We start from the raw sequence: 19,110 nt of genomic DNA, 5'->3' as shown, positions 1-19,110 counted from the left end.
GAAAAAAAATTGACACGGGACTACATAGGTCGATGTTCAAGCAGATGGCCAAAAGCTTGATTGGAGAGGGAGATTTTTAATCAGGAGAGAGATGAAGTGTTTAGGGGAGGGAATTTTAGAGTTTCCTGCCTAGGCCCTGCCACCAATGGGAGGGTAATTAAAATCAGGGATGTTCAAGTGGCCAGAATGAGAAGCACAGATATCTCAGAGGGTGTGTGACTGGAGATTACAGAGGTAGGGAGGGACGAAGCCATGGAGGGACTTGAAAACAAGGATGTGAATTTTAAAATCGATGCATTTACTTGACCTGGAGGCGATGTAGGTCAGTCACCACAGGGGGTGATGGGTGAATGGGACTTCGCATGAGAAAAAACATGGGCAGCAGAGCTCTGGATAATCTTATGTTTCTATATGGTGGGGGCGGTGGGTGACAGGGTGAATGTGAGAATCTGGTCAGGAATGTACTGGAATCGTCAAGTCTAAAGGTAACACGGGCATGGATGAGGATTTCAGCTGGGGTGGAGTGGAGACAGGTGACATAATGGAAATTGAAATATCTGGTATTAGTGATGGTGTAGATATATCGTCAGAAACTCATCTTGGGGGATGAAATCTGACACCAAAGTTTGTGAAGAGTGTGGTTTAGCCTCAGGCAGTTCCCAGGGAGAGGGATGGACTCGGTAGCTCGGGAACGGAATTTGTGCTGCTGACCGAGACAATGGCTTTGGTCTTCCCAATTTTTAATTGGAGGAAATTTCTGCACATCCAGTGCTGGATGTCGGATAAGCAGTTTGATAATTTAGTAACAGTGGAGGAATGAAGAGGAATGGTGGGGAGGTAGAGCTGGGCTAGTCTACATGTGAAAACTAACATGGTGCTTTTGGATGTCACCTATTCGCAGCTTGTAGATGAGAAATAGGAGGGACCAAGGGTAGATCCTTGGAGGACACCAAGTTCAAGGGCTTTGGAGAGGAAAGGGAGGTTGGAGTTGGGGCAGTTATTTGCAAAGACCATGGGATCAAAGGTTTTTTTTAGGATGGGAGATGACAGTGGATTTAAAGGTGAGAGGGACAGTATCAAAAGAGAGAGAGAACTGTTAACAGTATCAGCTAACATGTAGAAACTAGATGGTCAGCAGTTTAGTGAGAATGGGGTCAAGGGAGCAGAAGGTGGGCCTCCTGGACAAGATGAGCTCTGACAGGGCTTGACAGGAGATAAGAGGGAAACCGGGGAAAGATGTGAGTTCAGAACTTGGAAAAAAGGGATTTTAGAGACAACAGAAAATGCTGGAAAAACTCAGCAGGTCTGACAGCCTCTGTGGAGAGAGATACAGAGCTAACAATTTGAGTCTGTATGTCTCTTCTTCTGAGCTCTGTTTCTCTCTTCACAGACGCTGTCAGACCTGTTGAGTTTTTCCAGCATTTCCTGTTATTTCAGTTTTCCAGCGTCCACAGTATTTTGCTTTGACTTTAGTGACAGTTTGTCCCGGTGGGCTAGCGGACGGGAGGGAAGCAGCAGAGGCAACTGATCGGATTGACTCAATCTTAGTGACAAAGAAGCTCCATGAGCTCCTCACACTTCTTGTTGGAGCTGTGGACGGAGGAGACAGGAAAGATGGAGAGCTCTTCGAAGGGAGCTAACTTGTGTTGGAGATATTAAAAAAGACTCGACACAGTATGTTTAACACAAAGTTGATTTACTTGATTTTTATCCAGAATTTTCTCCCTTATAACTGGGCTGGAGTTTATGAACATCAGCAGCAACTGACCCCAACGAACACGGCTCAGTCCCGGATGCGATTTAACAGCAGGAACCAATCACTGTCGTTACTTGTGAACCCGCTGGTGTGTCAGCAGGTTGAAAAACTGAGTGAATCCCTTTCCGCACTCGGAGCAGATGAACAGCCTTTCCCCAGTGTGAGTGCGCTGGTGCCTATGCATGGTGGATGACTGAGCGAATCTCTTCCCGCACTCGGGACAGGTGAACGGCCTCTCCCCAGTGTGAACCCTCTGGTGGCTCAGCAGGGTGGACGACTGAGTGAACCCCTTCCCGCACTCGGAGCAGGTGAACGGCCGCTCCCCCGTGTGAACTCGCTGGTGCGTCAGCAGGGTGGACGACTGGTTGAATCCCTCCCCGCACTCGGGGCAGGTGAACGGTTTCTCTCCGCTGTGAGTGCGCTGGTGGGCGGCGAGTTGAGATGATCGCCTGAACCCAGTCCCGCAGTGCGAGCACCTGAACAGACCCTCGTCGGTGTGAACGTGCTGGTGGCGCATCAGTTCCCTGGAACCTTTAAAGCACTTCCCGCAGTCTGGGCATTTGAAAGGCCTCTCGTCGGTGTGAACCCGCTGGTGCGTCAGCAGGTTGGCCGAGAAAATGAACCCCTTCCCGCACTCGGAGCAGGTGAACGGCCTCTCCCGGGTGTGAACCCGCTGGTGCGTCAGCAGGTTCGTCGACTGAGTGAACCCCTTCCCACAGTCGGGGCAGGTGAAGGGCCTCTCCCCGGTGTGAGTGCGCTGGTGGGCCAGCAGGGTGGATGACTTACTAAACCCCTTCCCGCAGTCAGAGCAGATGAACGGCCTCTCCCCGGTGTGAGTGCGCTGATGGATTTCCAGCTCTGACGGGTAATCAAATCCCTTCCCACAGTCCCCACATTTCCACGGCTTCTCCCTGCTCTGACCGCATTTATGCTCTGACAAGTCAGAGGGTCGGCTGAAGCCTCGCCCACACGCGGAACACGTGCACGGTGTCTCCTCACTGCGAACGGCGCTTTCTCCTTCCATGCTCAAAATTCCGATGACCCTCGGGCCGCAATGAATTCGGTGGTTCCGTCAGGTTTTGATGGGACGTCTTTGTTTCCCGACTGCAAATCCTCCCCCTTCTAATAGCCTGTGAAATTGTTTTGAAACAGAGAAAAGGGAGTGAGAGAGAACCCACGAAAACACAGGGGCCGGTTGTGAAATTGAGCTGAATGAATCTGGTCATCGGTAGGGGTGGCACATGGCAAAAGTGACCAGGAAAACTGCTGGATTGCCGTAAACTGGTTCACTGGTGTCCTTCAGGGGAGGGAACCTGCTTCCCGGTCTCGGCCTACACAAGGCTCTGGGCTCTAAGGGAGGAGAAGGATGGAGAGAGAAGCGGGAAAGGCAGGAGGTGAAAGAGGAATTTTATGTTTCTACAACTCAACCGTAACTTGGACAGAATATTCCAAACCCTTAACATCCAGGGTAGCAGGTGTACGTGAACACCATCAGCCCCCAAATTACCCTCCCCAAGTCACACACCGTCCTGACTTCTGTGACGTCCAGTACTGGATGAGCAGAAATTTCCTCCATTTGCATATTGGGAGGCCAAAGCCATTGCCTTCAGTCCCCGCTACAAACTCCACTCCCTAGTCGCCGACTCCATCTCTCTCCCTGGTAACTGTCTGGGGCTGAACCAGACTGGTCACAACCACGAAGGCACGTGTGCAGCCGAGACGAGCTTCCAACCGCCTATCAGCGTCATCACCAAGACCGCCTGTTTCCACCTCGCCCGACTCCGCCCGTGTCTCAGCTCGTCTGCTGGTGAAGCTCTCACCCATCCCTTTGTTACTTCGAGATTTAACTATCCTAATGCACTCCCGAACGACCTCTCCTGAATTCAACCTCCCTGTAATCTTGAGGTCACCCAAAACTCTGCAGCCCGCCTGCTTATTCACCACATGATGTGTTCACCCATCACCCCTGTGCTCGCTGACCTGAAAAGGTTCCCAGTTAATAAGCAATTAAATTTTTTAATTCCTCCCTGGCCCCTTCCTGTCTCTGTAACCTCCTTGAGACTCACAACCCTCCAAGGCCTCTGCGCTCCTCTCATTCCGACCCCCTGAGCATTCCCGATTTTAACTGTTTGACCTTTGGAGGCTGCGCCTTCAGCTGCCAAGGCCATAAGCTGTGGAACTTCTTTCCTAAACTTCTCCGCCTCTCTGTCTCACTTTCCTCCTTTAAGATACTCCTCAAAACCTACCTCTTTGACCAAACCTTAGGTCACCTGCCCTAATATCTCCTCATGGGGCTCAGTGTTACATGTTGCTTTATAACACGCCTGTGTAACACCTTGAAATGTTCTGTTACACAAAAGGCGCTATATAAATGCAAATTGGTGTTTTTTTAAAAATTCATTTACAGGATGCAGGTGTTGCTGGCAAGGCCAGCATTTATTGCCCATCCCTAATTGCCCCTTGAGAAGGTGGTGGTGAGCTGCCTTCTTGAACCACTGCAGGAGGTGTCAGCTGTGGCTCAGTTCATAGCACCCTCGCCTTTGAATCAGAGGGTTGTGGGTTCATGTCCCACTCCCGGAAACCAAGAACTGTGATTGTACTCGAAAGAGTTGCAATCTGTGACTGTTGATAACTCGAAAGAGTTGAACTGCTGCAGTCCATGTGGTGTAGGTATACCCATAGTGCTGTTAGGGAAGGAGTTCCAGGAGTTTGACCTGGCGACAGTGAAGGAAGGGCCAATATATTTCCAAGTCAGGACGGTAAGTGGCTTGGAGGGGAACTTCCAGGTGGTGGTGTTCCCATCTATTTGCTGCCCTTGTCCTTCTCTAGATGGTAGCGGTCGTGGGTTTGGAAGGTGCTGCCTAAGGAGCCTTGGTGAATTCCTGCAGTGAATCTTGCAGATGGTACACGCTGCTGCTACTGCGCATTGGAGGTGGAGGGAGTGGGTGTTAGAGGTTGTGGATGGGGTGCCCATAAAGCTGGCTGCTTTGTCCTGGATGGTGTCAATCTTCCTGAGTGTTGTGGGAGCTACACTCATCCAGGCAAGCAGAGAGTATTCCATCACACTCTTGACTTGTGCTTGTCGATGGTGGACAGCTTTAGGGGTCAGGAGGTGAATTACTCATTGCACGATTCCTAGCCTCTGACCTGCTCTTGTAGCCACAGTATTTATATGGCTAGTCCAGTTCAGTTTCTGGTCAATGGTAACCCCCAGGATGTTGGTAGTGGGGGATTCAGTGATGGTAATGCCATTAAACATCAAGGGGCGATGGTTGGATTCTCTCTTGTTGGAGATGGTCATTGCCTGGCACTTGTGTGGCGCGCATGTTACTTGTCAGCCCAAGCCCTGAATATTCTCCAGGTCTTGCTGCATTTGGACATGGACTGCTTCAGTATCTGATGAGCAGCAAATGGTGCTGAACATTGTGCAACCATCAACGAACATCCCCGCTTCTGACTTTATGATGGAAGGAAGGTCATTGATGAAGATGGTTGGGCCTAGGACACTACCCTGACTACCTACTCCTGCAGTGATGTCCTGGAACTGAGATGATTGACCTCCAACAACCACAACCACCTTCCTTTGTGCTCGGTATGACTCCAAACAGTGGAGAGTTTTCCCCCTGATTCCCATTGACCCCAGTTTTACGAGGGCTCCTTGATGCCACACTCAGTCAAATGAGGCCTTGATATCAAGGGCAGTCACTTTCACCTTACCTCTGGAGTTCAGCTCTTTTGTCATTGTTTGAGCCATGGCTGTAATGTGGTCACGGAACCCAAACTGAGCGTCAGTGAGCGGGTTATTGCTAAGCAAGTGTCGCTTGACAGTACTGTTGCTGACCCCTTCCATCACTTTACTGATGATTGAGAGTAGACTGATGGGGCGGTAATTGGCCGGGTTGGATTTGTCCTGCTTTTTGTGTACAGGACATACCTGGGCAATTTTCCACTTAGCTGGGTAGATGCCAGTGTTGTAACTGTACTGGAACAGCTTGGCAAGGAGCACGGCAAGTTCTGGAGCACAAGTCTTCAGTACTATTGCCGGAATATTGTCAGGGCCCACAGCCTTTGCAGTATCCAGTGTCTTCAGCTGTTCCTTGATATCACATGGAGTGAACTGAATTGGCTGAAGACTGGCATCTGTGATGCTGGGGACCTGCAGAGGAGGCCGAGATGGATCATCCACTAGGCACTTCTGGCTGAAGATTGTTGCAAATGCTTCAGCCTTATCTTTTGCACTCATGTGCTGGGCTCCTCCATCATTAAGGAAGGGGATATTTGTGGAGCCTCCTCCTCCAGTGATTTGTTTAACTGTCCACCACCATTCACGACTGGATGTGGCAGGACTGCAGAGCTTAGATCTGATCCGTTGGCTGTGGAACCACTTACCTCTGCCTATCGCTTGTGGCTTATGCTGTCTGGCACACAAGTAGTCCTGTGTTGCAGCTTCACCAGGTTCACACCTCATTTTTAGGTGTGCCTGGAGCTGCTCCTGGCATGCCCTGCTGCATTCTTCATTGAACATATATCACTGCTCCTTCATTATAACTGGGTGAAAATCCTGTAAGGCCTCATCTATCATCACTGAGAGCAGCTTCAGCACACGAACTGCAGGGGTTCAAGGTCAAACATCACCTTCTGCCCCAGTAACTGGGGATTGGCAATATCTGCGGCTGGTCTTGTTAGTGACCCCCAAATGCCAAAAACACATGTTAAAAATATGTATGTGTAAAACAGATAAAAAGTATCTGCTGAAATACTTATTCCTCTCACAATATCCTTTTCCATTATAGAGACAGTGTCCCTTTAACAACCTGATCTCTCTTGGAATCTACCTCCCTTTGACAATTTCACATTGGAAATTGCTGGGTCTGACCGGTTTCCAAGATCCTCGGGATTAAACCCAGCAGCTTCTCCTCCATCTCAAACTGACTCAACAAAGGAAAGGGAATTGGACACGCACCTGAAGAGAAAGAAAATGCTGGGCGACGAGGAAAGAGCAGGGGAGTGGGGCTAACTGATTTGTCCTTGCAGAGAACACAGGCGAAAGGACTCCTTGTGTATTGTAATTATTCAATGATTCTATGATTCAATGAAAAAGGAGAAACACAGGAGGCCAGGGACCAACCTCTGCAGCCAACACCCACCCCGAAACAAATCAGTTCTTAATTGGTCCATCTCTGTTTCTAGACTCGGCTCTGTGAGAAACGCCTGCAATAAAACAAAAGCAAAATACTGCAGCTCCTGGAGATCAGAAAGAAAAAAGACAAATGCAGGATATACTCAGAAGGTCAGGCAGTATCTGTGGAGAGAGAAACAGAGTTAAGCACGAGAGGAGCCGGGAGTTGAAGAGAAGCGCGAGAGGAGCCGGGAGTTGAAGAGAAGCGCGAGAGGAACCGGGAGTTGAAGAGAAGCGCGAGAGGAGCCGGGATTTGAAGAGAAGCGCGAGAGGAGCCGGGAGTTGAAGAGAAGCGCGAGGGGAGCCGGGTGTTGAAAAGCACGAGAGGAACCGGGAGTTGAAGAGAAGTGCGAGAGAAGCCAGGAGTTGAAGAGAAGCGCGAGAGGAACCGGGAGTTGAAGAGAAGCACGAGAGGAGCCAGGAGTTGAAGAGAAACGCGAGAGGAGCCGGGAGTTGAAGAGAAGCGCGAGAGGAGCCCGGAGTTGAAGAGAAGCGCGAGAGGAGCCGGGAGTTGAAGAGAAATGCGAGAGGAGCCGGGAGTTGAAGAGAAGCGCGAGAGGAGCCGGGAGTTGAAGAGAAGCGCGAGAGGAGCAGGGAGTTGAAGAGAAACGCGAGAGGAGCCGGGAGTTGAAGAGAAGCGCGAGAGGAGCAGGGAGTTGAAGAGAAGCGCGAGAGGAGCAGGGAGTTGAAGAGAAACACGAGAGGAGCCGGGAGTTGAAGAGAAGCGCGAGAGGAGTCGGGAATTGAAAAGGAGCTGGGAGAGCAGAGGTGACTAAGGGAGTTCGATGAGGAGGGAACAAGGTGATCCTTTGAATGCTGTGAGTACGATCGGGTAAGTATTTACTACTTTTGTTGCTCATAGTTTTTAAGCTCTTATTTTGTGGTTCATCCTTTGTAAGGGCTATATTCTGTAACAAGGAGAAGCAGGGAAGAAGTGCCCTAGAATAATTGATATTATTTTATATTAAGTATCTTCCAAAAGGTTCAATTTAATTTAAAGGGGTAAGTCATGGCAGGAGAGCTCAAAGTTATGGTGTGCTCCTCCTGCTCTATGTGGGAAGCCGGGAACATTTCCAGTGCTCGGGGCCAGCATGTGTGCGGGAAGTGTCACAGGTGCAGCTCCTGGGAGCCTGGGATTCGGAGCTGGGGCGGTGGCTGGGGACACTGTGGAGCATCCACGAGGCGGAAAGTATCGTGGAGAGCACGTACTGAGAGGTGGTTACACCACAGGCTAAGAGTCCACAGGCAGGAAGGGAATGGGTGACCGTCAGGCAGAGCAAGAGGACTAGGCAGGCAGTGCAGGAATCTCCTATGGCCATTCCCCTGCAAAACAGATATACCGCTTTGGATACTGTTGGGGGGAATGGCCTCTCAGGGGAAAGCAGCAACAGCCAAATTTGTTGCATCACGGTTGGCTCTGCTGCTCAGGGGAGGAGTAAAAAATGTGGGAATCCAATAATTATTGGGGATTCAATTGTACGGGGAATAGATAGGCATTTCTGTGGCCACAAACGAGACCGCAGGATGGTATGTTGCTTCCCTGGTGCTCGGATCAAGGATTTCTCAGAGCGGCTACAGGACATTCTGAAGGGGGCAGGTGAACAGCCAATGGTCGTGGTACACGTTGGTACAAATGACATAGGTAAAAAAAGGGATGAGGTCCTAAAAGCAGAAGAAAGGGAGTTCGGAAGTAAGTTGAAAAGTAGGATCTCAAAGGTAGTGATCTCAGGATTACTACCAGTGCCACATGCTGGTCAGAGTAGAAATAGCAGGATATGTCGGATGAATATGTGGCTGAAGAGACGGTGTGCGGGGGAGGGTTTCACATTCCTGGGACATTGGGACCGATTCTGGGGGAGGTGGGACTAGTACAAACTGGACGGGTTACACCGGGGCAGGACCGGGACTGATGTCCTAGGGGGAATATTTGCTAGAGTGGTTGGGGAGGGTTTAAACTAAAATGGCAGGGGGATGGGAACCTATGCAAGGAGTCAGAGGAGGGGGAATCAAGGACAAGAACAAAAGACAGAAAGGGGAATAAGAAAAGTGATAGGCAGAGAAATCAAGGGCAAGAATCAAACAGGGCCTCAGTGAAAAATAGTGGGAACGGGACAAGTAATGTTAAAAAGACAAGCCTTAAGGTTTTGTGCATTAACGCGAGGAGCATTCGCAATAAAGTGAATTAACCGCGCAAATATATATAAACAAGTATGATATAGTCGGGATTACGAAGACATGGCTGCAGGGTGACCAGGAATGGGAACTGAACATCCAGGGGTATTCAGTATTTAGGAAGAACAGACAAAAAAGAAAAGGCGGTGGAGTTGCATTGCTGGTTAAAGTGGAAAGTAATGCAATAGTGAGGAAAGATATTAGCTCCAACGATGTGGAGTCTGTCTGGGTCGAGCTGAGAAACACTAAGGGGCAAAAAACATTAGTGGGGGTTGTATATAGTCCCCCAAACTGTAGTGGTGATGCTGGTAATGGCATTAAACAGGAGATTAGAGACACGTGCAATAAAGGAACATCTGTAATTATGGGTGACTTTAATCTGCATATAGATTGGGCAAATCAAATCAGTAACGATACCGTAGAGGAGGAATTCCTGGAGTGTGTATGGGATGTTTTTCTGGACCAATACGTTGAAGAACCAACTAGAGAACAGGCCATCCTAGACTGGGTATTATGTAATGAGAAAGGAATAATTGGCAATCTAGTTGTGCAAGGCTTCTTGGGGATGAGTGACCATAATATGATAGAAATCTTCATCAAGATGGAGACTGACGTAGAGACTAGTTCTGAGACTAGGGTCCTGAATCTTAATGAAGGAAACTACGATGGTATGAGATGCGAGTTGGCTATGTTGGATTGGGAAACGTTACTTAAAGGGGTGACGGTGGATAGGCAATGGCAAACATTCAAAGAGCGCATGGGTGAACAGAATTGTTTATTCCTGTCTGGCACAAAATTAAAATAGGAAAGATGGCCAAACCATGGCTTACAAGGGATAGTATTAGGTCCAAGGAAGAGGCATACACATTGGCCAGAAAAAACAACAGACCTGAGGATTGGGAGCACTTTAGAATTCAGCAAAGGAGGACCAAGGGATTGATTAAGAAGGGGAAAATAGAGTACGAGAGTAAGCTTACGGAGAACACAAAAACTGACTATAAAAGTTTCTATAAGTATGTGAAGAGAAAAAGATTGGTGAAGACAAATGTAGGTCCCTTATAGTCAGAAACAGGGAAATTTATAATGGGGAACAAAGAAATGGTTGAACAACTAAATACATTCTTCGATTCTGTCTTCACAAAGGAGGACACAAATAACATACCAGAAATGGTGGCGAACACAGGGTTTAGAGAGAGGGAGGAACTGAAAGAAATCAGTATTAGTAGGGAAATGGTGTTGGGGAAATTGATGGGATTGAAGGTGGATAAATCCCTAGGGCCTGATAATCTACATCCCAGAATACTTAAGGAAGTGGCCCTAGAAATAGTGGATGCATTGGTGGTCATCTTCCGAGATTCTATAGACTCTGGAACAGTTCCTACAGATTGGAGGGTAGCTGATGTAAACCCACTATTTAAAAAGGGAGGTAGAGAGAAAACAGGGAATAGACTAGTCAGCCTGATGTCAATAGTGGGGAAAATTCTAGAGTCCATTATAAAAGATTTAATAGCTGAGCACTTAGAAAACAGTGGCAGAATCGGACAGAGTCAGCGTGGATTTATGAAAGGAAAATCATGCTTGATAAATCTACTGGAATTTTTTGAGGATGTAATTAGTAGAGTTGATGAAGGAGAGCCAGTGGATCTGGTTTATTTTGACTTTCAGAAGGCTTTCGACAAAGTCCCACATAAAAGATTGGCGTGTAAAATTAAAGCGCATGGGATTGGGGGTAGTGCATTGAGATGGATAGAAAACTGGTGGGCAGGAAAGAAAGAGTAGCAATAAAAGGGTCTTTTTCCGAAAGGCAGGCAGTGACTAGTGGGTACCGCAGGGATTGGTGCTGGGACTCCAGCTATTCACAAAACATATTACTGATTTAGATGAGGGAACTAAATGTAATATCCCCATATTTGCAGATGATACAAAGCTGGGTGGGAGGGTGAGCTGTAAGGAGGATGCAGAGATGCTTCTGTGTGATTTGGACAAGCTGAGTGGGCAAATGCATGACAGATTCAGTATAACGTGGATAAATGTGAAGTTATCCACTTTGGTAGCAAAAACAGGAAGGCAGATTATTGTCTGAATGGCTATAAATTGAGAGAGGGGAATGTGCAAGGAGACCTGGGTGTCCTCATACACCAGTCGCTGAAGGTAAGCATGCATGTGCAGCAGGTGGTAAAGAAGGCAAATGGTATGTTGGCCTTCATAGCGAGAGGATTCGAGTACAGGAACAGGGATATCTTGCTGCACTTGGTGAGGGCCTTGGTGAGACCACACCTGGAATATTGTGTGCAGTTTTGGTCTCCTTATCTGAGAAAGGATGTTCTTGCTTTAGAAGGAGTGCAGCGAAGGTTTACCAGACCGATTCCTGGGGTGGCGGGACTGACATATGAAGAGAGATTGAGTCGGTTAGGATTATATTCGCTGAGGTTCAGAAGAATGAGGGGGTATCTCATAGAAACCTATTAAATTCTAACAGGACTAGACAGGGTAGATGCAGGAAGGATGTTCCCAATTGTGGGGGAGTCCAGAACCAGGGGTCACAGTCTGAGAATATGGGGTAGACCATTTAGGACTGAAACGAGGAGAAATTCTTCACACAGAGAGTGGTGAGCCTGTGGAATTCACTACCACAGAAAGTAGTTGAGGCCAAAGCATTGTATGTTTTCAAGAAGGAGTTAGATATAGCTCTTGGGGTGAAAGGGATCAAAGGATATGGGGAGAAAGCAGGAGCAGGCTATTGAGCTGGATGATCATAATGAATGGCGGAGCAGGCTCGAAGGGCCGAATGGCCTACTCCCGCTCCTATTTTCTATGTACATTTCTACGTATGTTAACGCTTCAGGGTATACAGAATGAATTAATGAATTATGGGGAATAAAAATGGTGCAACATTTGATGGTCAACATAAACTCAGAAAAAGAAGGGAAATGGACGATAGTGCTAAAAACAATTCCTGACTATGGAAGATACTGTGGGACGACAGAGGGCTGGGAAGTCAGTAGCACACGGTCGGGGGATGGGCAGCAGTAGAAATTTCATTTCGGCATGGTCTGCGGAAATAACAGTAAAATACTAAACAGAGCTAAAATACACCCATTATTAGACACAGAGGAAGTTAGACAATGGCAGAGAAGCAATCAGCGAGGGCAAAAGCAATGGATGGACATGGATTCAGATCCACAGTAAAGGAGTTGCACCAGCTCCAGAGTCATAAAGGCTCTCACAGGTAACAGAGCATAGCACTAAAAGCTCTAAATTGTAGGTAAAAAAGATAAATAATCAAGAATACTCACCTCTGTAACAATTCCACTGTTTTCAATTTTAAAATCTCCTGCTGGAGCCTGCAGCTGGAAAGATATCAGAAGCACTGGAGTCAGCGAAAAATCTCCCAGTTGAGGAAATACCCGGGGAGCGGGGTGATGTTACCGCGTAATTGTCGGTGCGTGATGATATCACAGACACAAACACAGAACATCTGGGTCTGTGCAAACCAGTGATCACCACACATTATGAAGGATGTGAGGGTCCTTGAGAGGATGCAGAGGAGATTTACCAGAATGGTTTGAGGGATGCTCGATTTTAGTTGGAATGTTAGGTTGGAGAACTGGGGTTGTTCTCCTTGGAGCAAAGGAGAATGATGGGAGATTTGATAGAGGTGTGCAAGTTTATAACATGCTTAGATATGGTATTAGTTAATCGTAAAAGTATCACAGACACAGATTTAAGATTTTCGGTAAAATCTACAAGGGGGAATTTTTGTTCATGACCTGGAACTCAATGCTCAAACTCAAAGGTCGATAATATCCAGGTCCTGATGCATCAAGTGGCTCGGCTCAGATCTTAATGTGATCTTTGGTTCGAGTTTGCTGTGTGTAAATCCTCCCCTTCTAACCCCCTGTAAAAAGAGTTTCCAAAATCCATCCCTGTCAGTCCAGGACAGAAATTCTCCAACATCCTCTCCTCCTGCTGACAGGGACAGGGATGACCGCGCATGCGCAGCCCTGCACATTGCTCCCGCTCAAAATGGCGGCCGTTAACCCGGGCCTTTCACCGGAGCGGCGATCCTGCAGCCTTGGCCCCACAGATCAAAACGCGGCACCGGTAGCTTCTTATTCTGGGTTCAGAGCCGCATCGGGCACTTACGAACCCGCCCCGTCCCACCCGCCTGCTTCATCGCTCCCTCCACTCCGCCATTTCCCTTACCGCTTGAAGATGAGACAAAGAAGCGTCTTTCCATCGCCATCACTCGCACTGCGCATGCTCCAACTCACAATGCCCGGTGAGTGATGGACGGCAGCTCCGGACCAATAGGAAGAGGGGGAGGGACTAGAGGAACGAGCCTGAGCTTTTGGTCCTCCAACCAATCGGAGTGAATGAGGGGGCGGGGCTGAGCCCGGATCTCCCTCATTGGCTGAAACTCTGCATCATTTTTGGAAGCTGATTTGTCTCAAACTCCAGGAGAAAACTGGACCTTCCTGTTTGTGGCTTTAAACAGGTGAAACCCTGTGGGTGTGGAGCAAACATTTCAACATTTGTTAGTGAAATGTGGCAACATGATGAAACAATAATAAAAATAACATAAAAAACATAAAATAAAAAGATAACAAAAAACTACTGCGGATGCTGGAAATCCAAAACAAAAACAGAATTACCTGGAAAAACTCAGCAGGTCTGGCAGCATCGGCGGAGAAGAAAGGAGTTGACGTTTCCAGTCCTCATGACCCTTCAACAGAACTGAGTTTGCTCAGTTCTGTTGAAGGGTCATGAGGACTCGAAACGTCAACTCCTTTCTTCAGTTCTGTTGAAGGGTCATGAGGACTCGAAACGTCAACTCCTTTCTTCAGTTCTGTTGAAGGGTCATGAGGACTCGAAACGTCAACTCCTTTCTTCTCCGCCGATGCTGCCAGACCTGCTGAGATTTTCCCAGGTAATTCTGTTTTTGTTTTTTATAAAATAAAAAGAACATTTTCTGTTCTTATTTCAGATTTCCAGCATCCACAGTATTTTGCTGTTATCTGAGTGATGAAACAATAACTAGGCAGACAGGGAAGGTCATCATTCAAACAAGGAGAGTTCCTGGTTTCAATAAATAAACAATGGAAGGGTTAGGACAGGTCAGGGAGAAGGTTAATACTATCATCATTCAGAGCTACACAGACTATAAAGGAACAACTGATCCCAAAGACAATTTCTTTGAGTATGTGTGGAGGGAAAGTGCTGAATCAGGTTTAAAGACCGTTATACATGTTTTCTGGATTGGATAATCACATTAAAATCCAGAACTCATATGGGGATATGGATTATTGCAGATTTGGATCAGGGCATTATGCCAGGAAGTCTTAAGATCAGAATGACAATATTTCAGAACCAGGCTTTAAAGTACACAGGGGGCAGCTGGAAAATTCACCCCACAAAAGCCTGTGAAAATTCAATCACAGGGTCAAACCACTGGAAGAAAAACCTTCATGGGAGACAGAATCAGAGAGCAGCATCTCCTCCAATCACAGATTCTGTCTCTCCCGATCTTGCTGCTGCTGCTGCAAAGACAGCATCTGTGATTGGACAAGCAGCTTTGGCATCCATTTTGAGGAAGGGTGCTCACTGATGTACTGCCTGAGTCAGTGATGTATGGAGGAGCTGTTTCCCCCCAGGCCAGAACTAGAGGGTTTCATCGCAGTGTGAGCCTCGTAAGGAGTGATCCAACCATCAGTGAAGTGTAGAACTCTCCTCATTCTGCCAAGTAAACCTTGATTATTTTTAAATACTTCTGGAGGTGGGTTGAAAGAACGCTACGATATATAGCACAGGAATTTGATTAACCAGGTATTGTGAACTCACTCGCTAATCACATATGCCAAATTAGAAGTTCAGATACATTCGTTCAGGTTTATATTCTTAACTATAGTTATTTGCTAATTAACACTCAAAGACAACATACAGAACCGCTGGTCTGAGCTGATCTCAGCTGGTGTAGTGAGGTTACCGATGAGTTTTGAATGTAAATCCACATACAATGAAGATCAAAATCAAGTGAGGTTTTTCCTGCTCCATTATTCGATCCAATAAACAGTCTGCACCTATGTACCAAACATATAAACGCCTTTATGAAATGAGCAGTAATAAAATGAGTAAAACCAAAACCAAGGATCACAAGCAACTGGTTAACTTAATTTCAGTGAAAATGTGTTCAACCTACTTTGATGACTGCAGCAGATCCCATTTTTATCCAGGAAGGGTTTCATGTGACACAGATTATTAGAAAGTGTCTTTATTTGATGGTGGGTGAACATAACTGTCAGGGGCTTTGCTATAAATCCTGTCAAATGTTACTTTTTCAAACCAGATTCCCAAAGGGAGAAGGAACACAGACAGACCAACGGCAACAACTTCAACTTATCTACAGACAGTGAAAACAAAATGTCAGTCAGTCATGCAGTGAGAACACACAGAGGCAGATCCTTTCTACAATATGTTTATTTTTAGAAATACATAGAAACTAGGAGCAGAAGTAGGCCATTCGGCCCTTCGAGTCTGCTCCGCCATTCACCACACCATCAAGCTCAATAGCCTGCTCCTGCTTTCTCCCCATACCCTTTGATCCCTTTAACCCCGAGAGCAATATCTAACTCCTTCTTGAAAACATAAAATGTTTTGGCCTCAACTACTTTCTGTGGTAGCGAATTCCACAGGCTCACCACTCTCCAGGTGAAGAAATTTCTCCTCACCTCAGTCCTAAATGGTCTACCCCATATTCTCAGATTGTGACCCCTGGTTCTGGACTCCCCCACCATCGGGAACATCCTTCCTGCATCTACCCTGTCCAGTCCTGTTAGAATTTTATAGGTTTCTATATGGTCCCCCCTCATTCTTCTGAACTGCAGCGAATATAATCCTAATCGACTCAATCTCTCCTCATATGTCAGTCCCGCCATCCCAGGAATCCGTCTGGTAAACCTTCACTGCACTCCCTAAATAGCAAGAACATCGTTCCTCAGATAAGGAGACCAAAACCGCACACAATATTCCAGGTGTGGTCTCACCAAGGCCCTGTATAAGTGCAGCAAGACATCCCTGCTCCTGTATTCAAATCCTCTGGCTATGAAGGCAAACATACCATTTGCCTTCTTTACCACCTGCTGCACATGCATGCTTACCTTCAGCGACTGGTGTACAAGGACACCCAGCTCTCGTTGCACATTCTCCTCTCTCAATTTATAGCCCTTCAGATAATAAGCTGCCTTCCTGTTTTTGCTACCAAAGTGAATAGCCTCACATTTATCCACATTATACTGCATCTACCTTACTCACTCACTCAGCTTGTCCAAATCACACTGAAGCATCTCTGCATCCTCCTCACAGCTCACCCTTCCACCCAGCTTTGTGTCATCTGAAAATTTGGAGATATTACATTCCCTCATCTAAATCATTAATATATATTGTGAATAGCTGGGGTCCCAGCACCGATCCCTGCAGTACCCCACTAGTCACTGCCTGCCATTCGGAAAAAGACCTGTTTATTCCTATTCTTCCTTTCCTGTCTGCCAACCAGTTTTCTATCCATCTCAATACATTACCCCCATGCGCTTTCATTTTACATGTTCATCTCTTATGTGGGACTTTGTCGAAAGCCTTCTGAAAATCCAAATAAACCACATCCACTGGCTCCCTCTCATCAACTCTACTAGTTACATCCTCGAAAAATTCCAGTAGATTTGTCAAGCATGATTTTCCTTTCATAAATCCATGCTGACTCTGTCTGATTCTGCCACTGTTTTCCAGGTGCTCAGCTATTAAATCTTTTACAATAGACTCTAGAATTTTCCCCACTACCAACGTCAGGCTGACTGGTCTATAATTCCCTGTTTTCTCTCTACCTCACATTTTAAATAGTGGGGTTACATTAGCTACCCTCCAATCTGTGGGAACTGTTCCAGAGTCTACAGAATCTCGGAAGATGACCACCAATGCATCCACTATTTCTATGGCCACTTTCTTAAATACTCTGGGATGTAGATTATCAGGCCATGGAGATTTATCGGCCTTCAATCCCATTAATTTCCCCAACACCATTTCTCTACTAATACTGATTTCTTTCAGTTCCTCCCTCTCACTAAACCCTGTGTTCCCCAATATTTCTGGTATGTTATTTGTGTCATCCTTTGTGAAGGCAAAACCAAAGCATGTATTTAGTTGGTCAGCCATTTCTTTGTTCCCCATTATAAATTTCCCTGTTTCTGACTATAAGGGACCTACATTTGTCTTCACCAATCTCTTTCTCTTCACATATCTATTGAAACTTTTACAGTCAGTTTTTATGTTCCCCGCAAACTTTCTCTCGTACTCTATTTTCCCCTTCTTAATCAATTCCTTGGTCCTCCTTTGCTGAATTCTAAACTGCTCCCAATCCTCAGGTCTGTTGTTTTTTTCTGTCTAATTTGTATGCCTCTTCCTTGGATCTAATACTATCTCTAATTTTGTAAGCCATGGTTTGGCCACCTTTCCTGTTTTACTTTTGTGCCAGACAGGAATAAACAATTGTTGCAGTTCACCCCTGCACTCTTCGAATGTTTGCCATTGCCTATCCACTGTCATCCCTTTTAAGTAACGTTTCCCAATGCATCATAGTCAACTCGCATCTCATACCATCGTAGTTTCCTTTATTAAGATTCAATACCCTAGTCTTGGAATCAACTACGTCACTCTCCATCTTGATGAACAAATCTATCATATTATGGTCGCTCATCCCCAAGGGGCCTCGCATAACTAGATTGCCAATTATTCCTTTCTCATTATACAATACCCAATCTAGGATGGCCTGTTCTCTAGCTGGTTCCTCAACGTATTGGTCCAGAAAATCATCCCATAGACACTCCAGGAATTCCTCCTCTATGGTATTGTTACTAATTTGATTTGCCCAATCTATATGCAGATTAAAGTCACCCATAATTACAGATGTTCCTTTATTGCATGCATCTCTAATTTCCTGTTTAATGCCATTCCCAACATCACCACAACAGTTTGGGGGTCTATATACAACCCCCAGCAAAGTTTTTTTCCCCTTAGTGTTTCTCAGCTCTACCCATACAAATTCCACATAATCAGAACTAATAGCTTTCCTGACTATAGCGTTAATTTCCTCTTTAGCCAGCAATGCAACTGCACTGCTTTTTCCTTTTTGCCTGTCCTTTCTAAACACTGAATACCCCTGGATGTTCAGTTCCCATTCCTGGTCACCCTGCAGCCATGTCTCCGTAATCCCAACTATATCATACCTGTTTACATCTATTTGCACGGTTAATTCATCCACTTTATTGCGAATGCTCCTCGCATTAAGGCACAAAGCCTTAAGGCTTGTCTTTTTAACATTACATGTCCCACTCCCACTATTTTTCACCGAGGCCCTGTTTGATTCTTGCCTTTGATTTCTCTATCACTTTTCTTATTCCCCTTTCTGTCTTTTGTTCTTGTCCTTGATTCCCCCTCCTCTGACTCCTCGCATAGGTTCCCATCCCCCTGACATTTTAGTTTAAACTCTCCCCAACCACTCTAGCAAATATTCCCCCGGGACATCAGTCCTGGTTCTGCCTCAGTGTAACCTATCCAGTTTGTACTGGTCCCACCTCCCCCAGAACTGGTTCCAATGTCCCAGGAATCTGACCCTCCCCCTCACACCATCTCTTCAGCCACGTATTCATCCAATATGTCCTGCTATTTCTACTCTGACTAGCACGTGGCACTGGTAGTAATCCTGAGATCACTACCTTTGAGGTCCTACTTTTCAACTTATTTCCTAACTCCCTATATTCTGCTTTTAGGACCTCATTGTTTTTTTTTACCTATTTTGTTTGTAACAATGTGTACCACGACCACTGGCTGTTCACCCTCCCCCTTCAGAATGTCCTGTAACCGCTCTGAGACATCCTTGACCCAAGCACCATGGACGCAACATACCATCCTGGAGTCTCATTTGCAGCCACAGAAACGCCTATCTATTTCCCTT

At 46.5% G+C, this 19,110-nt stretch overlaps 2 protein-coding genes across 3 annotated transcripts in view; one reads left to right on the top strand and one right to left on the bottom strand.

Moving 5' to 3' along the window:
* The window catches only part of LOC144697294 (uncharacterized), a 273,796-nt gene that overhangs the window by 6,588 nt on the left and 248,098 nt on the right, over window positions 1–19,110 (top strand). The gene's annotated exons all lie outside the window — the stretch shown is intronic.
* LOC144697064 (uncharacterized) lies at window positions 1,680–13,608 on the bottom strand. 2 transcript variants are annotated; one of them, XM_078568862.1, is made up of 3 exons: window positions 13,314–13,608; window positions 12,404–12,457; window positions 1,680–2,886 (listed from the first exon to the last, which is right to left on the bottom strand). In XM_078568862.1, the coding sequence occupies exon 3, from the start codon at window positions 2,778–2,780 to the stop codon at window positions 1,827–1,829; it is 954 nt and encodes a 317-aa protein (XP_078424988.1). In that variant the 5' UTR covers window positions 2,781–2,886; window positions 12,404–12,457; window positions 13,314–13,608; the 3' UTR covers window positions 1,680–1,826. The 2 variants fall into 2 exon arrangements, with proteins under 2 accessions (XP_078424988.1, XP_078424989.1); XM_078568863.1 differs by having other exon boundaries at window positions 12,404–12,451; window positions 13,314–13,381.

Source organism: Cetorhinus maximus, chromosome 23 (assembly GCF_964194155.1).
Source record: "Cetorhinus maximus chromosome 23, sCetMax3.hap1.1, whole genome shotgun sequence".
NCBI classification, from domain to species: domain Eukaryota; kingdom Metazoa; phylum Chordata; class Chondrichthyes; order Lamniformes; family Cetorhinidae; genus Cetorhinus; species Cetorhinus maximus.
Note: the sequence above shows the minus strand (reverse complement) of the source record. Positions and strands in the feature narration are given on the sequence as shown.